Genomic DNA, 27,199 nt, shown 5'->3' with positions numbered 1-27,199 from the left:
GCCATATTCTTTCCATTTTTTAATCAAGGATTTAAATGGTGCTCCGTGGGATGTTCAAGGTTTCTGATATTTGTTTTATAACCCAACCCTGATCTGTACTTCTCTACAACTTTGTCCCTGACCTGTTTGGAGAGCTCATTGGTCTTCATGGTGCCACTTTCTTGATGGTGCCCTTTGCTTAGTGGCGTTGCAGACTCTGGGGCCTTTCAGAACAGGCGTATATATACTGAGATCATGTGACAGATCATGTGACACTTAAATAAAGTCCACCTGTGTGCAATCTAACTAATTATGTGACTTCTGGAGGTAATTGGTTGCACCAGATCTTATTTAGGGGCTTAATAGCAAAGGGGGTGAATACATACAGTGCCTTGCGAAAGTATTCGGCCCCCTTGAACTTTGCAACCTTTTGCCACATTTCAGGCTTCAAACATAAAGATATAAAACTGTATTTTTTTGTGAAGAATCAACAACAAGTGGGGCACAATCATGAAGTGGAACGACATTTATTGGATATTTCAAACTTTTTTAACAAATCAAAAACTGAAAAATTGGGCGTGCAAAATTATTCAGCCCCCTTAAGTTAATACTTTGTAGCGCCACCTTTTGCTGCGATTACAGCTGTAAGTCGCTTGGGGTATGTCTCTATCAGTTTTGCACATTGAGAGACTGAATTTTTTTCCCATTCTTCCTTGCAAAACAGCTCGAGCTCAGTGAGGTTGGATGGAGAGCATTTGTGAACAGCAGTTTTCAGTTCTTTCCACAGATTCTCGATAGAATTTAAGGTCTGTACTTTAACTTGGCCATTCTAACACCTGGATATGTTTATTTTTGAACCATTCCATTGTAGATTTTGCTTTATGTTTTGGATCATTGTCTTGTTGGAAGACAAATCTCCGTCCCAGTCTCAGGTCTTTTGCAGACTCCATCAGGTTTTCTTCCAGAATGGTCCTGTATTTGGCTCTATCCATCTTCGCATCAATTTTAACCATCTTCACTGTCCCTGCTGAAGAAAAGCAGGCCCAAACCATGATGCTGCCACCACCATGTTTGACAGTGGGGATGGTGTGTTCAGGGTGATGAGCTGTGTTGCTTTTACGCCAAACATAACGTTTTGCATTGTTGCCAAAAAGTTCAATTTTGGTTTCATCTGACCAGAGCACCTTCTTGCACATGTTTGGTGTGTCTCCCAGGTGGCTTGTGGCAAACTTTAAATTACACTTTTTATGGATATCTTTAAGAAATGGCTTTCTTCTTGCCACTCTTCCATAAAGGCCAGATTTGTGCAATATACGACTGATTGTTGTCCTATGGACAGAGTCTCCCACCTCAGCTGTAGATATCTGCAGTTCATCCAGAGTGATCATGGGCCTCTTGGCTGCATCTCTGATCAGTCTTCTCCTTGTATGAGCTGAAAGTTTAGAGGGACGGCCAGGTCTTGGTAGATTTGCAGTGGTCTGATACTCCTTCCATTTCAATATTATCGCTTGCACAGTGCTCCTTGGGATGTTTAAAGCTTGGGAAATCTTTTTGTATCCAAATCCGGCTTTAAACTTCTTCACAACAGTATCTCGGACCTGCCTGGTGTGTTCCTTGTTCTTCGTGATGCTCTCTGCGCTTTTAACGGACCTCTGAGACTATCACAGTGCAGGTGCATTTATACGTAGACTTGATTACACACAGGTGGATTGTATTTATCATCATTAGTCATTTAGGTCAACATTGGATCATTCAGAGATCCTCACTAAACTTCTGGAGAGAGTTTGCTGCACTGAAAGTAAAGGGGCTGAATAATTTTGCACAACCAATTTTTCAGTTTTTGATTTGTTAAAAAAGTTTGAAATATCCAATAAATGTCGTTCCACTTCATGATTGTGTCCCACTTGTTGTTGATTCTTCACAAAAAAATACAGTTTTATATCTTCATGTTTGAAGCCTGAAATGTGGCAAAAGGTTGCAAAGTTCAAGGGGGCCGAATACTTTCGCAAGGCACTGTATCTACACACATTTTCCATTTAGAATTTTTTTCATTTCACTTTACCAATTTGGACTATTTTGTGTATGTCCATTATATGGAATCCAAATAAAAATCAATTTAAAATTACAGGTTGTAATGCAACAAAATAGGAAAAATGCCAAGGAGGGTGAATACTTTTGCAAGGCAACCTAGGCTGCTTCATGCTAGAGAGATGATTTTACTATGCTGCAAGCAGTCAACTGGTATATGCAATGAGAGTTCTCGATACATTGTCAAACATAGACGTCAATTCCTTGTAATATTTCCTCATCCTACATGACGACTGTATGGGAAAGAAAAAGTGAGAGATTAGTCTGTTTTGATTCCTGTGCTCAACCACTGCAGTGATGTGTTTTCTGGCTTTCACTATCACGCACAGGCAATCTTCTGTGTATTACAGCATGTGCTACTGTGTACCAGAGTGTGTTAGTTTTCAACAGATGATCTGGGGGCTCTCTCACTCACTAGCCTTATCAGTGTCTGTTCTATTGTCGAGAGGACCACTGATACGAACACTGTATCTCCATTTCACAAGAGCTGACAATCTCTCTGTCTCAGAACCTCTCACAGAATATGCCAAGTGGAAAGTGAATGCAACAGACACTTGAGTGATAAGACATGAGCATGACAAATTAACTATCGACTAACCTGTCAGGACAGGAGCGAGTGTCATTGGAAACAGTGATACTAACTTACATACAGTAAGTAGTAGTAGTAGTAATATCACAGCAACTCTCGATAAGATATGGACCAAACTCAATGACCCTGAGAGCATTCTGTTTGGGATATAATTCAGCCACTGGCTATTATGTATTATTATTGTCCAAATCTGAGCATTAATAGAGAAGAAAATCACTGATCCTGAATTCATGTTGATTTAGAGAATGTATTTGTACAGTAAGTAGTAAACCCTTTTTTCCTGCTATGCTCAGTTTCTTCCTTCTCCTCTTCCCTATCGTCTCTCTCCCTCTCCTCTTCCCTATCGTCTCTCTCCCTCTCATCTTCCCTATCGTCTCTCTCCCTCTCCTCTTCCCTATCGTCTCTCTCCCTCTCCTCTTCCCTATTGTCTCTCTCCCTCTCATCTTCCCTATCGTCTCTCTCCCTCTCCTCTTCCCTATCGTCTCTCTCCCTCTCCTCTTCCCTATCGTCTCTCTCCCTCTCCTCTTCCCTATCGTCTCTCTCCCTCTCCTCTTCCCTATCGTCTCTCTCCCTCTCCTCTTCCCTATCGTCTCTCTCCCTCTCCTCTTCCCTATCGTCTCTCTCCCTCTCCTCTTCCCTATCGTCTCTCTCCCTCTCCTCTTCCCTATCGTCTCTCTCCCTCTCCTCTTCCCTATCGTCTCTCTCCCTCTCCTCTTCCCTATCGTCTCTCTCCCTCTCCTCTTCCCTATCGTCTCTCTCCCTCTCCTCTTCCCTATCGTCTCTCTCCCTCTCCTCTTCCCTATCGTCTCTCTCCCTCTCCTCTTCCCTATCGTCTCTCTCCTTCTCCTCTTCCCTATCGTCTCTCTCCCTCTCCTCTTCCCTATCGTCTCTCTCCCTCTCCTCTTCCCTATCGTCTCTCTCCCTCTCATCTCCCCTATCGTCTCTCTCCCTCTCCTCTTCCCTATCGTCTCTCTCCCTCTCCTCTTCCCTATCGTCTCTCTCCCTCTCCTCTTCCCTATCGTCTCTCTCCTTCTCCTCTTCCCTATCGTCTCTTTCCCTTTCCTATTCTCTCAATTTTTGCCGCTGTAGAAGTTAGCCACCTGAATCATGTCTATCTGTTTGGTGGTGTAAACATTAATGCCTTGTTTTAGAACCATTTCATGCTGCTTACTATCAAATCTATGATTATAACTACAGTATCTCTAGCATCTCATGTTGAGGGTATATTCCCAATCGTCTTAGGCAGTGTTAGATAACGTAATCAGATATTACGCAATGATAGCCAATAGAATTAGGGTTAGGATATTTTAGAGGGTATTGACCGCCTTAGTAATGTAATGTACCATCCACATTACAGGTGTGCTGTGAATACTACAGGTATGTTCTCGCACTATAAACCAATGAGATTACTGTACTAGGCCTATACGGCTAATGAACAACAGGATAGATAGTATGAGAGAGGTAGAGACAGAGGGGGATAGATAGTGAGAGAGAGAGAGAGACAGACAGACAGCTACAGAGTGATAGAGAAAGTATGTGTAGGGTAGTGTACTCAGACAGGCTTCTGCAGGCTGCTTAGGAAGCTGTCTATCCTGGGGATCGCTCCGCCCAGGTAGGCCAGGTAGGGTGTACAGCCCTGCAAACAGATCAAAGGGCATCGTCGCCGCTCCACCCCCCTCATACTCTTTCAGGATTTCACACGCATACCTCAGGGCATTGATGATCGGAACACACACAGAAAAGTCAGTAAACGCCAGGTCATCAAGACAGTGAAATAGTGCCTCCATGTGGTACTTATACGAACTACACCACAGTTTCTCTCTGGAGACAGACTTTAAAAAAATATAATTTTTATTTCACCTTTATTTAACCAGGTAGGCTAGTTGAGAACAAGTTCTCATTTGCAACTGCGACCTGGCCAAGATAAAGCATAGCAGTGTGAACAGACAACACAGAGTTACACATGGAGTACACAATTAACAAGTCAATAACACAGTAGAAAAAAAAAGAGAGTCTATATACATTGTGTGCAAAAGGCATGAGGAGGTAGGCAAATAATTACAATTTTGCAGATTAACATTGGAGTGATGAATGATCAGATGGTCATGCACAGGTAGAGATACTGGTGTGCAAAAGAGCAGAAAAGTAAATAAATAAAAACAGTATGGGGATGAGGTAGGTAAAAATGGGTGGGCTATTTACCGATAGACTATGTACAGCTGCAGCGATCGGTTAGCTGCTCAGATAGCAGATGTTTGAAGTTGGTGAGGGAGATAAAAGTCTCCAACTTCAGCGATTTTTGTGAATCGTTCCAGTCACAGGCAGCAGAGAACTGGAACGAAAGGTGGCCAAATGAGGTGTTGGCTTTAGGGATGATCAGTGAGATACACCTGCTGGAGCACGTGCTACGGGTGGGTGTTGCCATCGTGACCAGTGAACTGAGATAAGGCGGAGCTTTACCTAGCATGGACTTGTAGATGACCTGGAGCCAGTGGGTCTGGCGACGAATATGTAGCGAGGGCCAGCCGACTAGAGCATACAGGTCGCAGTGGTGAGTGGTATAAGGTGCTTTAGTGACAAAACGGATGGCACTGTGATAAACTGCATCCAGTTTGCTGAGTAGAGTGTTGGAAGCTATTTTGTAGATGACATCGCCGAAGTCGAGGATCGGTAGGATAGTCAGTTTACTGGGGTAAGTTTGGCGGCGTGAGTGAAGGAGGCTTTGTTGCGGAATAGAAAGCCGACTCTAGATTTGATTTTCGATTGGAGATGTTTGATATGAGTGTGGAAGGAGAGTTTACAGTCTAGCCAGACACCTAGGTACTTATAGATGTCCACATATTCAAGGTCGGAACCATCCAGGGTGGTGATGCTAGTCAGGCGTGCGGGTGCAGGCAGCGAACGGTTGAAAAGCATGCATTTGGTTTTACTAGCATTTAAGAGCAGTTGGAGGCCACGGAAGGAGTGTTGTATGGCATTGAAGCTCGTTTGGAGGTTAGATAGCACAGTGTCCAAGGACGGGCCGGAAGTATATAGAATGGTGTCGACTGACATATAGGAGCCAGTCAATCACCCCTTACAGAGCGAATAAATGCATCCAGTAGATGTTGGCAAAGAAGTTTCCCAGGGCCAGCAGTGTCCAGCTGCTCTGAGGGCTGACACAGACCCTTCCACTTCTGCTGCAGCTTCTCCATACTGATTGTCTCCTTGGGAATAGGCTAGAAAGAAACATGGAAAGAGGAGGGAGAACAGGGGTTCAACTAGCTTGGTTCCTCTCAATTTTTCAACTACCATGGACAGTTTTAATAGGGGCAAGCTAGAGTACCAAATATGAGTGAGGAGGCCTGGTGTCATTCTTTGGGTTACTGACAATCTGTTTGTTTAGGACCTTGAGCAGGCCTGGAGTTAGTCCGGTTTCTGTCTTCTGTGTGGCGACAGGCCTCTCCAGCCTCTCCTTGGTTGGTAGAATGTCTCCTTTGGACAGGGCAGATAAGTACCCGATATAACAACAACAGATACACTTTAACGAAACAATTTCACCTTACCCTGCCCATTATCCCTGCTCAGATACTGGGTAGTTACACAGCCAATGTACGACCACCTGTACCATAAAAACCCCGTTCTCTTGGTGGTCCTGTAGTGGGTTTTATATATACCACAGGAGAACCAAGAAATGAAGAGCGACACCACGGCTGTCTTTTTGGCTTTTATGTTGATCTGCAATAGTATTGTGAAAAGACAGGACAGGAACACATCAGTCTCCAATGCACCATCTGACAAGTTGTTCTTTCTCTCTCTGTGTTTTCTCAGACTCAAATCACATTCATACATAAAGCCATAATGTATAGTATAAAATAATAACCAGTCCTTAATACAACAAATGTATCCTCTTAATTCTTAGACAATAGAACCATACCTGCAATAGTGTTGTGAAAAGACAGGACAGGAACACATCAGTCTCCAATGCATCATCAGACAAGTTGTTCTACACAGGAGCACGAAGAAAGGTAAAACACATATCCTGTCTCACATCCCCAATACATTGCTAGGTGCTTTCAGTGTTGACAGTATCAAAATACAACAACTCATGTACAAAAACACTGCAGCATAAACAAGTTACAACGTGAAATCGTCTCTATCCCATTTAGAACTTAGAGAGCCAAAACTACATCTCCCATAATACAACGCCAGCACCATTCGGCAGCTCAGCTAACAGTCTGCATCACAGAAAGGCATGCTGGCTAGCAACAGCAGCACTTTTAGCACTCTGTAAACTACACTGCTCAAAAAAAATAAAGGGAACACTAAAATAACACATCCTAGATCGGAATGAATGAAATATTCTTATTAAATACTTTACATAGTTGAATGTGCTGACAACAAAATCACACAAAAATGATCAATGGAAATCAAATGTATAAACCCATGGAGGTCTGGATTTGGAGTCACACTCAAAATTAAAGTGGAAAACCACACTACAGGCTGATCCAACTTTGATGTAATGTCCTTAAAACAAGTCAAAATGAGGCTCAGTAGTGTGTGTGGCCTCCACGTGCCTGTATGACCTCCCTACAACGCCTGGCATGCTCCTGATGAGGTGGCGGATGGTCTCCTGAGGGATCTCCTCCCAGACCTGGACTAAAGCATCCGCCAACTCCTGGACAGTCTGTGGTGCAACGTGGCGTTGGTGGATGGAGCGAGACATGATGTCCCAGATGTGCTCAATTGGATTCAGGTCTGGGGAACGGGCGGGCCAGTCCATAGCATCAATGCCTTCCTCTTGCAGGAACTGCTGACACACTCCAGCCACATGAGGTATAGTATTGTCTTGCATTAGGAGGAACCCAGGGCCAACCGCACCAGCATATGGTCTCACAAGGGGTCTGAGGATCTCATCTCGGTACCTAATGGCAGTCAGGCTAAGAAATGCCACCCCACACCATGACTGACACACCGCCAAACCGGTCATGCTGGAGGATGTTGCAGGCAGCAGAACGTTCTCCACGGCGTCTCCAGACTCTGTCACTTAGGTCACATGTGCTCAGTGTGAACCTGCTTTCATCTGTGAAGAGCACAGGGCGCCAGTGGCGAATTTGCCAATCTTGGTGTTCTCTGGCAAATGCCAAACGTCCTGCACGGTGTTGGGCTGTAAGCTCAACCCCCACCTGTAGACGTCGGGCCCTCATACCACCCTCATGGAGTCTGTTTCTGACAGTTTGAGCAGACACATGCACATTTGTGGCCTGCTGGAGGTCATTTTGCAGGGCTCTGGCAGTGCTCCTCCTGCTCCTCCTTGCACAAAGGCGGAGGTAGCGGTCCTGCTGCTGGGTTGTTGCCCTCCTACGGCCTCCTCCACATCTCCTGATGTACTGGCCTGTCTCCTGGTAGCGCCTCCATGCTCTGGACACTACGCTGACAGACACAGCAAACCTTCTTGCCACAGCTTGCATTGATGTGCCATCCTTGATGAGATGGACTACCTGAGCCACTTGTGTGGGTTGTAGACTCCGTCTCATGCTACCACTAGAGTGAAAGCACCGCCAGCATTCAAAAGTGACCAAAACATCAGCCAGGAAGCATAGGAACTGAGAAGTGGTCTGTGGTCACCACCTGCAGAACCACTCCATTATTGGGGGTGTCTTGCTAATTGCCTATAATTTCCACCATTTCCATTTGCACAACAGCATGTGACATTTATTGTCAATCAGTGTTGCTTCCTAAGTGGACAGTTTGATTTCACAGAAGTGTGATTGACTTGGAGTTACATTGTGTTGTTTAAGTGTTCCCTTTATTTTTTTGAGCAGTGTATATTAATAACAATACAACTCTTAAGTTACATGTTTCAATTGTCTCACACTCCATATTAACATTATCTTCAGGATTAACCTTGGGATGTTTTATTTATTTGACGTTATGGACTTCTACAAAGGAGTAATCTGCAACCTTTCTCTGTGTTTTCTCGGACTGAGGAGAACGGGAGCTACGGGTAGTACCAGGGTGTTAGTAGGTGATGCAAGCACCCAGATGAAATAAAATAAATGTAATGAAACAAAACCTGAAGATGTTAACATCATTCAGCTTCTGTAGCTGCCTACCTAACATCAACAGGCAGCACCAGTAGCGCAACAATTAAAAATATACACCAAAAGTAAAGTTCCTGGCGATCATAGCGATCTGACTCCCCCTTCTGTCTGAACTTGGAATATTCCTGTTCGCGGGCTTGGGCCACTGACCCTCAAACGGGTTGTTCTATTCTGATCATTTGAAGTTTGATGGGCAAACATTTTTAACTCTCCTACAGTCCAGTCACATGCAGGGAGGCTGTAGCCTGTACTTACGTTTTGATGGCAGCTTTGGTGAACTGTCTGGTAGTTCAGTGGGGGATGTTGATTTGCTGGGAACAGTACATAGTATCTGGAGAAGTCATTGCTGGGAAATAAAGTGGGAATGAAATGTTATTCAAGCTGTGATAATATTGTAGCGACCCGCACAGACAGCTGTGTATTATGTGTTAGGCTATTAGTGGGTTGTGTTGTACTTACCAGTGTTCGCGGGGTCCGACATGCCAATCAACCTGCTATCTGCCAATCACGGGAATGCATCCTGGCGGTTGGCGGAGTGGCGTGGAGGGGGGCTGGGCAGGGTGATGGAGCATTGGAAGTTAAGACCAGGTGTAGCCATTGTTCTCTCTCTAATATCTGGGCTTCACAAGAGAAGGTCACGGTATCTTTCATTTATTTGGCGTGGGCTACGGCCAAACAGTAGCCTGTGCAAATTTGGGTTAATAAACCGTCAATTCGTAAACTCAAGCCTCAGTCTGGACAATTGTTCCTTTATGATCTAGTCAGGTCATTACATTGGTGTCAGAAGTAAAAACGTTGTTAAAAGTGTCTGTGGCTAGCTACCGTAGGTGAGAACGGGGGTTGAAAATGCTTTGAGGGAATCTGAAAGTAGAGGTAGGGGACGATTATGGCCAAGGAGGTGCGTGTGCATGGACGTCGGAGGATCTGGCTGAGGAGATCGCCAGGGCGTCAGAGCCCAGAGGCCGCTTGAGGGAGGACGTTACAGTGATGGCGGCTGAAGCGGGCATGAGTCCTTCGTCGACTGTGTTTCGCGCGGATTCTGTTGGGCGGACCAAAGGGGTGACGTCGACGCTGCGGGACGCGGCGGATGAAGAAAGGGCACTGCAGTTGGCCTTATGCCTCACGGATGAAGCTCTGGCCTGTTTGATATTGATTAGCCCCAAGGACAGACATGATTATGGTGCTTTAGTGGGAGCACTGAGGAGGCGCTATGGACAGTGTGTACAGCCCGGGCTACTGCGCTCCGAACTAAGTAATAGACGCAGGCAGCCTGGAGAGCCTCTACGGGTGCTAGCTAATGACATTGAGAGCCTTTCTCAGGGGCATATGCTCACATGCCCCCCTCCGTGCAGAGTGAACTAGCACGGGACCAGTTCATACAGGCGCTCTCTCCTACGGAGCTGCGCATACAGACCCAGCTGGCTCACCCTGAGTCATTGCAGATAGCCTTGGAGATGGCTTTGGAGAGGGAGCTGGTGTGGCCTGGGGCTTCAGCTGGGGCTTTGGTGGGGGTGCAGGGAGAAAGACCCTCTGTGCGGGCTGCTCTGCCTCACAGCCCAGAGCCGGAAAAGCTCGAAACACACGCCCTGGTCCCAGGGTCTGCTGGGGTTGTAGCCAGCCAGGCCATCTGCGCCAGGGTTGCCCCATGTCCCCCAGAGCTGAGGGAAACGGAGGAGGAGCCCACCGGCACAGGCGGGGAAGCAAGGCTCCACTTCCCCCAGAAGCAGACGAGGGCAAGCGGCTGGAGCCTGTTGTTGTGGTGGGCCGGACCTGTGTTGGGGACTTTTGTCATGTCCCTGTCACTGTGGAGGGGGTGCCCTGCTCTGCCTTGGTGGACACTGGGTCCACAGTAACTCTGGTCAGGCCGGATATTGTGCCAGGTTGGACTCAGTGTGAGCCCACAACTGTGCAGCTCTGCACAGTCACAGGTGAGCTGGCACCATGAAAGGGAAGGGAATAATGACTCTGACAGTAGGGGGCAGGACTGTGCGTCATCCTGTGTGGGTGGCGGCTGTGCAGGACCCTTGTATCCTGGGGTTGGACTTTCTTAGGAGCACAGGCTGGCAGTTAGACCTAAATGGGGGCACACTGAGCTTCCATGGAGGGCCGGCAGTCACCATGCCCCCCCCCCCCTAATGTCACATTCACACAACCCAACAAACCCTTTACTCCAACAGTTAAAACAGCAGAGACTCATGGCTGCCCCCCCTCCTCCACATCTGTGTGTGGCTTTTCCCCAGACCCCCTGTCACCTACAGCTGTGTGTTACATTCCCCCAGCTACCTCCACGACACATCTCTCCGTTAGTCCGGGCCGCGCCCCCCCCCAGCCCAGCTACCTCAGATGGGAGAGGAGAGGACATTGTCTGCAGTGAGGGAGATATGGGGGAGGAACTGTGTTGGTCTTGACCCTGAGCAGCAGTAACGGTTGTGGCAGTTGCTGTTTAAATTCAGAGACAGCTTTGCACTGAGTGAGGAAGAGGTGGGTCAGTCTCATCTGGTGCAGCATGAGATCGACACAGGTGATGCTCGACCCATCAAGATGTGTCCCCGCCGTATCCCGCTGGCACGCCAGGAGGCGGCAGACAAGGCTGTGTTGGAGATGCAGCGGGAACACTTCACCGAGCCCTCAGACAGCCCCTGGGCGGCACCAATCGTCATGGTTCCTAAGAAGGGGGAGAGCTGAGGTTCTGTACGGACTACAGGTGGCTGAATGAGGTAACCAGGAAGGACTCATACCCCATATCGATGAGTCACTGGACCTGGTTAGGGGGTCCGCCTGGTTCTCCTCACTAGACCTCCGCAGTGGCTACTGCCGGGTGCCCCTCTCCCCAGAGACCGGAGCCAAAACTGCATTCTCCACTAACAGAGGACACTGGCAGTTCAAGGTCCTGTGCTTCGGCCTGTGCAACGCCCCAGCTACTTTTGAGCGTTTGATGGACAGTGTGCTGGATGGCATCCCCCGTCAGCAGTGTCTGGTATATCTCGGTGACATCCTGGCCCATTCCAGTCAGCCCTGGTGGCGCTTCGGCGTGTGCTGGAGCGAGTGGCTGCCGCAGGTCTGAAGCTCCCCCCCCCGAGTAGTGTCACTTCATGAGGAGAGAGGTGTCCTTTTTGGGCCACAGACTTGGGAAGGAGGGGATCAGCACCATGGAGGACAAGGTGGGGGCTGTCCGAGACTGGCCCACCCCCACCGACCAGCGTCAGCTGAAGAGCTTCTTGGGCCTGGCCTCGTACTACAGGAGGTTTATACGGGGCTTCTCAAGCGTCACTGCTCCCCTGAACCGCCTGCTACCGAAGGACAAGGCCTTCACTTAGACAGTGGAGTGTGACGAGGCCTTCAACACCTTCAAACGTGCACTGATCGAGGCCCCCGTGCTCGCCCCCCCTGACCTCACCTTGTCCTTTATCCTGGACACAGACGTGAGCAAAGTGGGCATGGGTGGGGTGCTGGCCTACGTGAGGCCAGAGGGGGAGAGAGTGGTGGCGTACTTCAGCAAAACATTTGACAAACATGAGCGCCGCTACTGTGTCACCCGGCGGGAGCTCTTGGCTGTTGTGGCTTCCGTCAAACACTTCAAGTACTACATGGGTGGCCTGCCCTTTACTGTAAGGACTGACCACTCTGCTCTCCAGTGGCTCATGTCTTTCAGAGAGACAGAGGGGCAGGTGGCACGCTGGTTGGAGGAGCTTCAGCCATATGACTTCACAGTGGTGCACAGGGCACGCCACTCCAACGCCATGTCCCATCGGCCCTATACTGCAGACAGCTGCCGCCACTGTGAGCGGAGAGAGGGACGGGAGAGAGAGCTGTGTGCAGAGGAGGGGGTCTGTGCCACAGTGTGTCAGGCGAGCGGGCCTGTCTGCTGTGAGCTGCAGACTGTCGACGTGGCTGAATGGGGGCAGCAGCAGGGACGGGACACAGACCTACAGCCAGTGCTACAGTAGGTAGAGGCGCAGGTGAGGCCACCATGGGAAGAGGTGACAGCGCTCTCACTAGCGACCAAAGGGTTGTGGTCAAAGTTTGAGAGACAGCAGCTGGCTATCGTCTCTGCCAAACACCAGCGCGACTGGGACAAGCACCTGCTTATGGTTCTCATGGCATGCCACTCCGCTGTCCAATACTCCACCTCCTGCACTCCTGCCCTCCTCATGCTGGGGAGAGATTCACACCATTCCGGAGATGGCATTTGGTCGGCCCCTGGATAGCCCTCATGTTCCCCCGGTGCCGGAGTATGCCCGGAGACTCCAGGACCGCCTGGAGAAAGCCCACACCTTCGCCAGAGAGCAGCTGGTGAATGCAGGTGTGAGGCAGAAGAGGAACTATGACGTGCACACCCCGGGAAGGCACTTTGTGGCTGGGGAGCTGGTCTGGGTCTACAGCCCCCTAAGGAAAAAAGGCAGATGCCCCAAGTTGGACAGTCACTGGGTGGGACCCTGCAGCGTCCTGGAGAGGGGAGGTTGTTTACCGGTGCAGCTTCCTCCCAGGGGGAGAAAGATGACACTGCACCGGGACAGGTTAGCCCCATACAGAGGGGCCTCTTCTCCCCAAACCCCAGGGACCCCCACAATTCCCCTCTCTGGCAATGACAGAGACAGCCCACTCCTCCGGTCTCCCTCCCTGTGTCACCGCGTGGTTCCCCGGAGCCACGGACTGTATTCCCCATTCCTTCTTCCTTGTTCCCCATATCACTTCCTTCATCCCCTGGGTCCCAGAGGGGCAGTCCCCTGCCACGGATGGAGCCCGTTTCACATCTGGACACTGCGACCATCACGGCCACGCAGGCAAAGGAGACCTCCGGGTCGCTTCAGAGACACTGTTTGTTCCCTCGGGGACGAGGGATTTTGTGGTGGGGGGTAGCGACCTGCACAGACAGCTGTGTGTTATGTGTTAGGCTATTAGTGGGTTGTGTTGTACTTACCAGTCTGACATGCCAATCAACCTGCTACCTGCCAATCACGGGAATGCCTGGAATGTTCTGATGCCGGGCATCCTGGCAGTTGGCGGAGTGGCGTGGAGGGGGGCTGGGAAGGGGGATGGAGCATTGGAAGTTAAGACCAGGTTTAGCCATTGTTTTCTCTCTTACGTCTGGCCTTCATAAGATAAGGTCACAGTTGGTTTGTGGGGTATCTTTCATTTTTTTTGGTGTGGGCTTCGGCCAAACAGTAGCCTGTGTAAATTTGGGTTAATAAACCGTCAATTCGTAAACTCAAGCCTCAGTCTGGACAATTGTTCCTTTATGATCTAGTCAGGTCATTACAAAATATTAGCTAGTATAAATAGTATTAACTAGTGCACGGTCTTAGCTAGTCACGTTTAGCAGACATAAAACACGGCTAACCAAGTCATGTAATCAGTTTTAGTTACTACAAAAATGGAATCTAATCTCTCTTGGTGGCAAAAAAACAATAGAAGAATTGCTAAATTACATAAATTGATTTGGTTTAGAGACGGACAACCTGATTTTCATTGCATAGTAACCCTCAAGGTCATATAGCAACAGTAAGCTTCGGTGATTGGACCAGAAAGGTGACATGTATTGCCGCAAAATATTTGTTCAACCGCCAGGTGGCATTGTAAACAGGCAAACAGCAGATTATCTTCCCAAACACTTGATACATGACCTCTGCTCATAAGAGAAACATTTCAACAAAAACAGACAAAGGAAAACCATCATCAACATCAGGAATTTTATTATTAAACTGATGTTTGAAAATACAGGTTTACACTTATCAACTCAAATGAATAGAACAGGATGACATCACTATTTGGTAACAGAGAGAATCAGAATAGACAACGAAAAAGCACAGACCGTAATACCCTCATCATCCACCAGCCCTAAAACAACACCACGGTCTATTGACACACACACTGCATAAATTCACACTTGACAGGAAATGTACGTATGTGTTTGTGCATGTTTGGTGTGTTCTGGTGCCCTTTCAGGTTCTAATTTGAGGCTGTGTGGGACATTCAGCACAGCCAGTTCTCTCCCTTGCATGCATCCTTGCACACACAACAAACACTTACAAAGAGTATAAAATAAAAACTCTACAAAAACTAAGCAATCATGATGAAACAATAATGAGGACATTTAAAAAGAACAAAACACAGGTTATGAACCTTATCCAAATGTGCTGATCTTTTTTTCTGCTCGAGGACTCCCTCTCCTCATTCCCTCCACCCTGGTCCTGCATAACCCCCCTCCCTCAAACCCTCTGCTCCCCCGTCAGGTATAAAAATAAAGATCTGGGACAGACTGTTACACCCCGACCTCCCCTGGACAGCTCTAGAAGTCGCCCTTAGGCACAGGTCTAGAATAAACGTACCCTCCCAAATCCACCTACATGGACTGTGACCCATTAAACAACCTTGGACAGTTCTGGAAGTCACAGATCTAGGATCAGCTTACCCTCCCCAAATCCTACCCGTTCCCTTTGCCCCTCTATCTCTTGCCCCTCTTGTTTCCCACCGGGGGCTTCTTGAGCTGCAGCAGTGGACCTCCAGTGCCGAAGCCCGTGGCGGGAGGGTTGGACACGCCAAACGTCAGGCCTGCAGACGCGTTGAGGCCGGGGCTACTGAAGTTAAACCCTGAACTACTGTTGCTTCCAAAACCTGGAGAGAAGGAGATAGGAGAAACAGAAGAGGACATGAGTTATTCAAATAATGAGTATGCTCACAGGGAGTGTGTGTGTCTGTCACCCTCCAGAGAGCTTGCACAAGGAGGTAAGGTGTGTGTGTGTACCTGCACTCAGGCTCCCTCCCGAGGGCTTGCTGGCAGAGGAGAAACCAAATGAGGAGCCCCCCGTCGCTACCCCCCCGAAACCTGGACCCCCACCAAACACTGCAGGGGAGAGAGATTGAGGGAGCCAAGCTTTAGGGACACACACACTCACTATGCTGCTACTACATGAGGGAGAGAGCTTAGCTTCATGGACACACCACACATACACAACTACTGCAAGAGAGTGAGAGAAAGAACAGTAGCTAAGCCTCTGTAATGGCTCTCACAAACAGGGTATAGTAGAAGTAACTGTCTCCAATGACGAGAGTAAAGCATAGAGACCCACTACATACCACAGCTACAGGCAGACTGTTTCAGCCCTAGATAGTGAAGAGCTTAACTCACACCACATACATTCCTAACACTGCCAACAGTCTTCCACACACAAGGAGGGGGAGAAATGGAGGGAGGTTGCGAGTGAGATCTAAAGAAAGCAACACAGTGAGAAAAGATACATAGTAGCGATGGATGAGGAAGAGGAAAAAGACTAGATGTAAAAAGAGAGGTAGTACCTCCGAGACCTGAGGTGCCCAAGCTAGAGCCCACTCCCAAGGCAAAGGGGTTTCCCAAGCCAGACCCCAGGGACACCTGGCTCCCTGAGACAGAGAGAGCACACAGCTTACTCCTCTGGACTAGGGAGTGTCCGTTTGTATGTGCGTGTGTGTGTTACTGAAGTCAAGTTCCCCCTCTCATCTGCAACGTTCAGGAGTGATATAGTCTGTGTGTGTGTCCACAAGAGAGTGAACAGAGTAACATGTCAGGACCCCGTGGATCAGTGGTTCTGTATCACATTCCACCAGACTACACGTCTAAGCCCAACCTCCTGTCTCCCCCCAACACTAACCTTACTGCCACATCGAAGTTGTTCCCTTTGAGATAATCCCTACACATTTCTACAAATACATTAGCAACTGTGGATAGATTTTCACAGATAAAATGGTCAAACAAATGTGACTGTGGTAGAAACATGTCTGCTAGTTCCTTCACTCTGAACCTCCGTGCACCTGTATCGTTTCTCAAATTGGATTTTAGAGATGCAAACTCAGCTTGGTTTTTAGCATCATCCAAAAAGTGTACTCATTAATTCTCTTAAATCCAATTGGGTGTTCAAAAATCAGTAATTTACCAGTCAAAAAGAAACAAAGACAAAGTCGCTCCTTTAAAACGGATTTATTGTCAATTTAAAGCAATACCACTTACATATAAACAGACACAGTTAAAGGACACAACCGATTGTTAATTCCTAGCCGCTATATTGCATTTCACAAGTTTTCCAAAACTATTCAAGATTCCAAGAGTGAAGGAACTAGCATGTGCTAGGAAAAATGCATCGCAAAATTATTATTAATATATGTCTAGTTTCAAAAGGCACACAATATTATATAGTATCAGATATATGCATCATCGTCAACAACAAGCATTGGTTATATTTAGATTAAACACACCATTCTAAACAAAAGCACTCTGAACCAGAGTGAAGATGAGGGGTGTGTTCAGTGATGTGACACGTTCTGTACGTTGAAGACAGAAATGTAATGAATAGAGCTGATATGACTCCCTATTCTACAACACATTTCTATCTGAACGTTCTACAACGCCACACCCTCCTGAACAGGCCACAGAATTGGCATCTGTGTTTGTCTGAAAATACACCTTCCCCAGCCAATACCAGTGTTCTACAAACATCCCAGCACTTCACTGGCTCCAACTAGCTATTCCACTGAGTCTGAACACTGTCTGAGTGGACGGACAGTCTCTCAGCCAGTCAGTCCAACCACAACTAGTAGTCATTTATTTATTTAAGTAGGCAAGTCAGTTAAGAACAAATTCTTATTTACAATGACGGCCTACCAAAAGGCCTCCTGCAGGGACGGGGGCTGGGATAAAAAAATCAAAAAAACTATCGGACCTTCTGACCTCATTGAACCCCTTCAAAAAGCCCCAAGACATTCATCATAGTCCTGTTAGCCAGCCCTGTCACATTAACAGGAGTTTGCTATGTAGAGCAGACCACGACTTACAGAAACCAACCAGAGTTCCAGAACTAATTTACGTGTTCCAGTTTCACAACTATTTAGCTACTCATTCTAGAACAATCAAAGTTTCAGTGGTTCTGGAATGCTAGCATGAAATGGAGGACAGACGGGTCAGTCCAGAGCAGCAGTTGGTTAATCTCGGAGCACAAAATGGCCGACTCTGAATAGAGAAAAATACTGATATTTGGCACTAATGATCCAACTGGCCTTCCCAAGGCAGTCGATACGAGCAGCACGTTCACTCGGTTTCTCCCCTGTAAAACTAGTGAGTGACGTAACACCGTAGCCCTTCTATTAAATAGAATGGATTATGGAACTAAAGAGAACTAGGTTCCATCTGTACAGATAGACTGTGCGTCATCAGCCCCTCTGCCATCTATATCCTGGAGTGAGGTAGACCTGCATGGTAGACCACCTGCCAGTGTTAAGTAGTGTGTGTAGGAAATACTGATAAATCACAATCATTATCTGAGTCAAAAGGTTATTGTAGAATGCATAGTGATTAATTGAAAGTGATATGGACTGTCAGGTAGAAGTGGGTGTCTTGTCTGTGGTTAAAATCACTGTACAACGGTTATTACCGGCTGAGGCAGTCATTGTCCTGTCTACAATGCGGATACAGTCACACACACACAGACAAGCACACACCTGGCCACTAGCAACCAGAGCCTGCTGTTATTGCTATTACAACTAAAGACGCTGCCGTTGTTACAAAAAGGAATGCATATGTTCAACAGTTAAAATCTTTCACTGAAATTAAAACACCCTTTTGATGCAAGACCTGTGCAGTAAATTATAATATATTCTTTAAACACTAAGCTATACACTGTCAGATCGTCTTGAACTTTTAAAATGTCATCCTGAAATATAGGTGAAGCATGTCAATCAAAGACAAAATGACAGATGCTGAGAAAAAAAGACAAATCATTACATACAACCTAGTTGGGAAGGGAGATCTGCTGGTCGAAGGCTGGTGTGTGTGTGTGTGTGTGAGAGAGAATGAGTGTGTGATTTAAGTGCTTATCAAGACTGCTACCACACAGTGAAAGCTACATTACTGCTTTATGAAAACACACAGACACAACTGTGTCCTAATCTAAACCAGTTTGTTCAGGAAAATCCTAATAATAATTTATAAAAGGTTGAGACCCAATTTCCGAACTATACCGATTTGGACAGTTGCGTCCTAATCGAAGACACAGAGCACACTCACTTGGAACCACCACATTACACCATCCAGACTAAGTCCAGAGTAACTACCTATGATATTTTAGTCAATAAAACCAAAGCAGTTAAGCTTCACAAAAAAGCACCTTCAATAAATATAGATAATCAAGAACCCATTCAGTATAAATTAAGCGACTGAACCCAAAGAGAATGTAGCCTCCACGTATTCAAAAGATTCTAGTCTAGAGTGTGTCTGGGACAGATGAGAGCTGTGAATGAATACCCAGTGATACGAGTCCTGCCTTCCTTGTTTTTAGTCTCATCTCCAGTAATCTGAGCACTCTACACTTTTTCAATCATCTTAAAAAGCCACAGATTCACTGAGAAACTGTTAAGTGCTTCTCTTATGGAGGGAGAGACAGAGTGACAGAGAGAGAGAGAGAGAGAGACAGAGAGAGAGACAGAGAGAGAGACAGAGACAGAGAGACAGAGACAGAGAGAGAGACAGAGAGAGAGACAGAGAGAGAGACAGAGAGAGAGACAGAGAGAGAGACAGAGACAGAGAGAGAGAGACAGAGAGAGAGAGACAGAGAGAGAGACAGAGAGAGTGACAGAGGGAGAGACAGAGAGAGAGACAGAGAGAGAGACAGAGAGAGAGACAGAGAGAGAGACAGAGAGAGAGACAGAGAGAGAGAGAGAGACAGAGAGAGAGAGAGAGAGAGAGAGAGAGAGAGAGAGAGAGAGAGAGAGAGAGACAGAGAGAGAGAGACAGAGAGAGAGACAGAGAGAGAGACAGAGAGAGAGACAGAGAGAGAGACAGAGAGAGAGAGAGAGAGAGACAGAGAGAGAGACAGAGAGAGAGACAGAGAGAGAGACAGAGAGAGAGACAGAGAGAGACAGAGAGAGAGACAGAGAGAGAGACAGAGACAGAGACAGAGAGAGAGAGAGACAGAGAGAGAGACAGAGAGAGAGACAGAGAGAGAGACAGAGAGAGAGAGAGAGAGAGACCGAGTGACAGAGGGAGAGGGGCAGATTAAGGGAAAGCAGAGAGCCAAGTAATGGCCCCTGCTACGTTGATGAACAGGCAGTTCCAACACCACCGCAGAAAGATTGCTTTGGGTCTAATGCCTGTGAGGAAAAGGTCTTCTCACACGTATAGAGCAGAACCACTGGAGAAAGACAAACTGAACACGGTTTGGAACTTACTATGTTGCTTTTACATTCTCCTCTTTCTCCTTCCCTCCATTTCTCTCCCTCTTTACAGAGAATCAAAAGACAAACTAACCTAAAAGTTGGGTACTGGCTACATTTTTATTCTGTCCCACTTTCCTTCTCTCCCCCTACATCTCTCTCCTCCCCCCTCTCTGTCAGACTGAGGGGTGGTAAGGTGAAAGGTCAAAGGTGAGGGGGTCAGGGTTCTAGAACTTGAAGGCGGAGGTCAGACCTGGGCCGGGCTGCTGCTGCTGGCTCAGCGTGGCTGCCATGGCGACCGCCGCCGCATTGGGGATGCTGCTGAAGGGGGCGGGGCCAGTGGTGATGCGTGGGGCACTCTGCCACTTCTTACTGGCCACCCGCTTGGACTCGAAGACGTCCGTGGAGTCCTCCAGGAAGGCCCGGCGGTATCCCAGGTACTGCTGCTTCAGGGTCTACAGATACCCCAGAGGAAGAACCTCAATCACTTCATTCAAAATACTCAATATGTATTTCTGTAACAAGGTGATTTCTTATAGAACAGTCAACAGTGATGTCTGTAGGACTTACCTTGACGTTCTCGTGTACTGACTGGAGCTGAGCAGCCAGAGCCACAAACGTCTGGTACAACTTCTGCATGGCCAGTGACAGATCTACACACAATATTCAGTGAAGAGACACAGAAACGCACACATAAAGACTATGAAGAAAGTCAAGAGTCTGTGTGTGTGTGTGTGTGTGTGTGTGTATGTATGTATGTATGTATGTATGTATGTATGTATGTATGTATGTATGTATGTATGTATGTATGTATGTATGTTACCCTGTGGTGTGATGTGTGATCCACTGCCCTGTGTAGTAAGGTGATTCTCCAGTTCCTCTATCTGCTGTCTGTACTGCTGCAACTGAACCTCAAACTGTTCCACTAAACACCGGAAATAACTACAGACAGAGAGAAAGAATGAGACAGGGTTGAATTTATTATGGCTAAAATGCAGTACATTCATCTGTGGTTCAAAATCAAAAAAGGGGTGCGGTACATTATATATACACACACAAAAGTATGTGGACACCCCTTTAAATGAGTGGATTCAGCTATTTCAGCAACACCCTTTGCTGACAGGTGCATCAAGCACACTGCCATGCAATCTCCATAGACAAACATTGGCAGTAGAATGGCCTTACTGAAGAGCTTTGAGACTTTCAACATGCCACCTTTCCAACAAGTCAGTTGATCAAATTTCTGGCCTGTTAGAGCTGCCTCGGTCAACTGTTAATTCTGTTATTGTGAAGTGGAAACGCCTAGGAGCAGCAACGGCTTAGCCGCGAAGTGGTAGGCCACGAGCTCACAGAACGAGACAGCAACTGCGGAAGCGTGTAAAAACCTGTCCTCGGTTGCAACACTCACTACCGAGTTCCAAACTGCCTCTGGAAGCAACTTCAGCACAATAACTGTTTGTCGGGAGCTTCATGAAGATCACCATGCGCAATGCCAAGCATCGGCTGGAGTGGTGTAAAGCTTGTCGCTATTGGACTCTTGAGCAGAGGAAACACATTCTTTGGAGTGATGAATCACGCTTCACCATCTGGCAGTCCAACGGACAAATCTGGGTTTGGCGGAAGCCAGGAGAACGCTACCTGCCCTAATGCATAGTGCCAACTGTCAAGCTTGGTGGAGGAGGAATAATGGTCTGGGGCTGTTTTCATGGTTTGGGCTAGGCCCCTTAGTTCCACTGAAGGGAAATCTTAACGCTACAGCATATAATGACATTCTAGACGATTATGTGCTTCCAACTTTGTGGCAACAGTTTGGGGAAAGCCCTTTTCTGTTTCACCATGACAATGTCCCTGTGCACAAAGCAAGGTCCATACAGAAATGGTTTGTCGAGATTGGTGTGGAAGAACTTGACTGGCCTACACCAAGTCCTGACCTCAACCCCATCGAACACCTTTGGGATGAATTGCCGCTTTGATGGCGAGCCAGGCCTAATTGCCCAAAATCAGTACCCGACCTCACTAATGCTCTTGTGGCTGAATGGAAGCAAGTCCCCACAGCAATGTTCCAACATCTAGTAGAAAGCCTTCCCAGAAGAGTGGAGGCTGTTATAGCAGCAAAGGGGGGACCAACTCGATATTAATGCCCATGATTTTGGAACGAGATAGTCGACGAGCAGGTGTTCACATACTTTTGATCATGGAAGTTCAGGGGGATATAACAATGATGGTGATAGGAATACTCACTCATAGGGAGCTGTGTTGTCATGCTGGAGTCCAGGGGGAGTCTTCTGAGTCCGCAGAGCTATGTCTGCATTCTTCAACTCCTAGACGAGGAGGGTTAGGAGAGAGGGACTATGACGTTCAGCAACAGTAAGGGCATGTGTATTTTGAGCCTTAATTCCTCAAAAGACAATGTGACATCAGCGTGTGTACCTGCGCAGTCTCCATCTTCAGTTTGTCTATAGCCAGGGCGTTTCTCTGTAGTCCCGAAGCACTGACAGACAGCAGCTGTTTGAGACTCTTGATGTCGTCCTGAACCTTCAGCATGGCTTTAGATGACATCCTGCTGATCTCCTCGTGAACCTGCTTCTGCTCCTTCACAAACTTCCTACAGGAAGGAGAACTCACACGTCAACACAATGCATCTTCATGACCAACAATGTGCAAACAGTACTGCTAGAGCCACACACACTAACATGGGGTGTAGTTGAAGAAAAGTACTGATTTACGTACTGGAAGTTGTCTACATCCTGACAGATGACTGGAGGCAAATTTTCATCTTTCAAAGCTTTACTGTCTCTGAGAGTGAGAGGAAAGAAAAATAAACAGGGACAAGAGTCAGATATATTACCTATTATGATGACCATTATAAACGATTGGTCAAGAAATGACACTGTGGACACTCATTGGTCCAGACAGCTGTCAGTCAGTAGGACTCACTGTGGGCTGGCCCCTGATGATTTGTCGCTTTTCTTCTCTGAGGAGGTGCTGAAGTCAACTCCTCCCAGTCCAAGGCTGGGGGCCGCTGACACCGCCGTGGAGGTAGAGGCCAGGGAACCTAACGTCAACCCCCCTGATCCGAGAGTGGTCTGGCCCAAACCTGAAAACATTAACACAAATAAACACACCGACACTCACAAACACAACCATGCAAATGTTAGTCTGACACCCATACAAACCTAACGCAAACCCCAGTCCTCCAAGAGTGGACTGACTCAGACCTAAGATCAACACATAATCAGAAAGGTGTTAGTCACACACACACGCGAGACAGATCATTCATTACCTCCAAATAAGGAATGTAGTGAAAAGACAGAGATAAGAGACAGAAATGGAAAAAGATAGGCGTGATGAGACTAGAGGACGACCGATTATGATTTTTCAACGCCGATACTGATTATTGGAGGACCAAAAAAAGCCGATACCGATTAAAAATCAGCCCAATTTTATTTATTTGTAATAATGACAATTACAACAATACTGAATGAACACTTATTTTAACTTAATATAATACATCAATAAAAATCTATTTAGCCTCAAATAAACAAATGAAACATGTTCAATTTGCTTTAAATAATGCAAAAACAAAGTTTGGAGAAGTAAAAGTGCAATATGTGCCATGTAAAAAAAGCTAACGTTTGAGTTCCTTGTTCAGAACATGAGAACACATGAAAGTTGGTGGTTCCTTTTAACATAGAGTCTTCAATATTCCAAGGTAAGAGGTTTTAGGTTGTAGTTAATATAGTATTTATAGGACTATTTCTATACCATTTGTATTTCATATACCTTTGACTATTGGATGTTCTTATAGGTAAATATAGTATTGCCAGTGTAACAGTACAGCTTCCGTCCCTCTCCTCGCCCCTACCTGGGCTCGAACCAGGAACACAACGACAACAGCCACCCTCGAAGAAGCGTTACCCATCGCTCCACAAAAGCCGCAGCCCTTGCAGAGCAAGGGGAATAACTACTCCAAGTCTCAGAGCGAGTGACGTTTGAAACGCTATTAGCGCGCACCCCGCTAACTAGCCAGCCATTTCACATCGGTTACACCAGCCATTAGGCTGATAGGCTTGAAGTCATAAACAGCGCAGTGCTTGCGAAGAGCTGCTGGCAAAACGCACAAAAGAGCTGTTTGAATGAATGCTTACGAGCCTGCTGCTGCCTACCATCGCTCAGTCAGACTGCTCTATCAAATCATAGACTTAATTATAACATAACACACAGAAATACGAGCCTTAGGCCATTAATATGGTCAAATCCGGAAACTATCATTTCGAAAACAAAACGTTTATTATTTCAGTGAAATACGGAACCGTTCAGTATTTTATCTAACGGGTGGCATCCCTAAGTCTAAATATTCTTGTTACATTGCACAACCTTCAATGTTATGTCATAATTAAGTAAAATTCTGTTGCATATACCCTGACTCTGCGTGCAATGAGCGCAAGAGAAGTGACACGATTTCACCTGGTTAATATTGCCTGCTAACCTAGATTTCTTTTAGCTAAATATGAAGGTTTCAAAATATATACTACTGTGTTCTGATTTTAAGAAAGGCATTGGTGTATATGGTTAGGTACAGTTGTCCAACGATTGTGCTTTTTTTTGCAAATGCGCTTTTGTTAAATCATCCCCCAGCGTTGCATTGATTATATGCAACGCAGGACACGCTAGATAAACTAGTAATATCATCAACCACGTGTAGTTATAACTAGTGATTATGATTGATTGCTTGTTTCTTGTAAGATAAGTTTAATGCTAGCTAGCAAATTACCTTGGCTTCGCGTAACAGGCAGTCAGTCTCCTCGTGGAGTGCAACGAGAGGCAGGTGGTTATAGCGTTGGACTCGTTAACTATAATGTTGCAAGATTGGATCCCCCAAGCTGACAAGAAGAAAATCTGTCCTTCTGCCCCTGAACAAGGCAGTTAACCCACCGTTCCCAGGTTGTCATTGAAAATAAGAATGTGTTCTTTAGCGTACTTGCCTAGTTAAATAAAGGTATATAAAAAATAATATTTAAAAAAAAATCAGCGCCCAAAAATACCGATTGTTATGAAAACTTGAAATCGGCCCTAATTAATCAGCCATTCCGATCAATCGGTCAACCTCTAGATGAGACCCAGAGAGAGATGTGTGTAATTAACTAACCAGTAGGATCCATGCTGGATAACAGAGAGAGACAGAGATATTTAGTTAACTAACCAGTAGTAGCCATGTTAGAGAACATACTGGAACCCAGCGATAGACCTGTGGATGGGGCTGTACTTGCGGCCACACCCCCTAGGTTGAGAGAGAATCCTGTGGCTCCTTGCTGTGGCGCAGTGGAGGTGAGGACTGAGCCTAGTGTCAGTCCTGCCCCTGTGGGGGCTGAGGAGGCTGCAGTGAGGGAGAAGGGTTGGGCCGAGGCAGAGGGTTTATTGAAGGTCATACTGAAGCCCGTGGTAGGGGCTGTAGAGGCTGCAGGGGCACCTGGGAGAGACAGCAGGTAGAGCAAGGTTAAAGGTAGACTCAACCATACAACATCCTCACCCACAGGCATTAACAAATTAATCTGCCAAGACAGGGACTATTGTATCATCATGCGAAGGCACAGACTGGGATGAGCCAATGGTAGCAGTGGAGGTCTTGACTGATGTGGAGCTACATTGATAGTAAGCTCACCTAATGTAAGGCCTTGGGTGGGTGCAGGAGCACCATAACTACAATAGTCACCTACACCTAAATGTATGTCTGTGTATTTCTTTGTGCTTGGTGGTAGGAAACATCAAGCATGAGGCAGGTCTGCAGAGGGAAAGAGACTGACAGGCCATGTAGAAAACGTGTGTGCCTACCTGAGGCAGGAGTGTTAAAGGAGAACCCCCCAGTAGGTTTTTGTGAGAATAGTGACCCGCCCAGGCCCAGAGAAGAGGTGGTGGTGGTGGAGGCTGGGGCTGTAGCACCCAGAGCTCCACCCAGAGTAAACCCACCTGTACCTGCTGCAGCTGGGGTACTAGAGAAAGGGGTGAGAAAAAAAGTGGGGGAGATAGAGGGAATAAGTACAAAACATTACATGACTTTGCAGTATGCCTCACCATATTTACAGACGTGCAATATGCCGCTGTCACAATTACAATGTATATCTGCTGAATACGAACAGTACGTAGCTATGACATAGAAAAGGCCGAAGTCTAAACCCCACACTGAATACAAACTTATCTCTCATATAATACACACACACACACACATATATAAAACAACTAGTTGACACACCCATAATATATTAGCAGTTTGACACACTTACACCAGAGCGCTGTTTGCATGATTACTTCTACATCGATATTTAGTTAGCTACAATACATCCTGGGTAACCCTAGCTGTATCGACATATCCGCGAGATAAAGCTAACGTACGTCAGCCGTACAATTCTTACCTGGCAGCGGCTCCAAACGAAAACCCTCCGCCAGCGTTGGTGGAACCAATAGACCCGGATCCGAAATTAAAGCCTGACATTTTTAAGCAACAACCAAGTTTCTAGTTAGTCAAACTTTATCTAACTGACTATTCGATAGCTGTTAGCTAGCTTTGAAAGGTACGAACGCCCGCGTGCAGGCCAGTGTGACTGTGGCTACGAAGTCATGGTAACGTGAAAGAAAATAAAAACATACTATTCGGCGATTTAAACTCAGACGCTTAGTAACGTATACACATTTACAGCGATCTGAAACGTAATTAATCCGTTATGCATATAGTTAAACAGCACTAAAATGTTAGCTTCCTTCTCAAAACTGTTTTTTCCGAATCCGCGCTTTACCCTCAATGTACTTTCCGGTTATTGTGGCCTGCTGGGATACTGGAGGACTTGGCAGATTGGACGGTCATATGGGGACATCTAGCGATTGCTATCATGTTTTTGAAGAAGTAAAAATTCGCTTTAATTATTTGTCAGTTTGAGAACGGGTTTTAAATACACATGTGTCACGATGGAACGACGACAGAATATTTGGAAATAGTAATAGGTGGTGGAGTAATGCCTAACAAGAATATCCTCTACTTAGACTACTCTACTTAGAATTCGATGTCTGATGGATGGGTGAAACATTTCCCATAACGCCTGGAATCTGTACTACGTTTAAAAAAAATTGTATTATACAAAATACAAATCAACAATTTACATTGTTACATCATACAAAACAGAACACATGTATTAACGAGAAAATACTAAAACATACAAAAAATATCAAGTAATAAAAAAAGAAACAATCAAGCAATGGAATCTGCACTACGTGGCGGTGAGGTAGAACG

At 46.5% G+C, this 27,199-nt stretch overlaps 1 protein-coding gene across 5 annotated transcripts; it reads right to left on the bottom strand.

Annotated features, from left to right (window-relative positions):
* Positions 1-14,414: 14,414 nt before the first annotated feature.
* Positions 14,415-27,116, bottom strand: LOC110535429 (nucleoporin p58/p45). Of its 5 annotated transcripts, none has more exons than XM_021620419.2 (14): positions 26,328-27,116; positions 25,885-25,907; positions 25,121-25,387; positions 23,094-23,135; positions 22,855-23,014; positions 22,648-22,713; positions 22,348-22,522; positions 22,159-22,238; positions 20,741-20,859; positions 20,488-20,570; positions 20,171-20,372; positions 16,036-16,119; positions 15,485-15,583; positions 14,415-15,354 (listed from the first exon to the last, which is right to left on the bottom strand). In XM_021620419.2, exons 1-14 carry the CDS (start codon positions 26,405-26,407, stop codon positions 15,185-15,187), a joined length of 1,650 nt encoding a protein of 549 aa, XP_021476094.1. In that variant the 5' UTR covers positions 26,408-27,116; the 3' UTR covers positions 14,415-15,184. The 5 variants fall into 5 exon arrangements, with proteins under 5 accessions (XP_021476094.1, XP_021476090.1, XP_021476091.1 ...); XM_021620415.2 differs by having other exon boundaries at positions 25,750-25,907; positions 26,328-27,106; XM_021620416.2 differs by lacking the exon at positions 23,094-23,135 and having other exon boundaries at positions 25,750-25,907; positions 26,328-27,102.
* Positions 27,117-27,199: the final 83 nt, after the last annotated feature.

This window comes from Oncorhynchus mykiss, chromosome 11, assembly GCF_013265735.2.
Source record: "Oncorhynchus mykiss isolate Arlee chromosome 11, USDA_OmykA_1.1, whole genome shotgun sequence".
In the NCBI taxonomy this organism is placed as follows: domain Eukaryota; kingdom Metazoa; phylum Chordata; class Actinopteri; order Salmoniformes; family Salmonidae; genus Oncorhynchus; species Oncorhynchus mykiss.
Note: the sequence above shows the minus strand (reverse complement) of the source record. Positions and strands in the feature narration are given on the sequence as shown.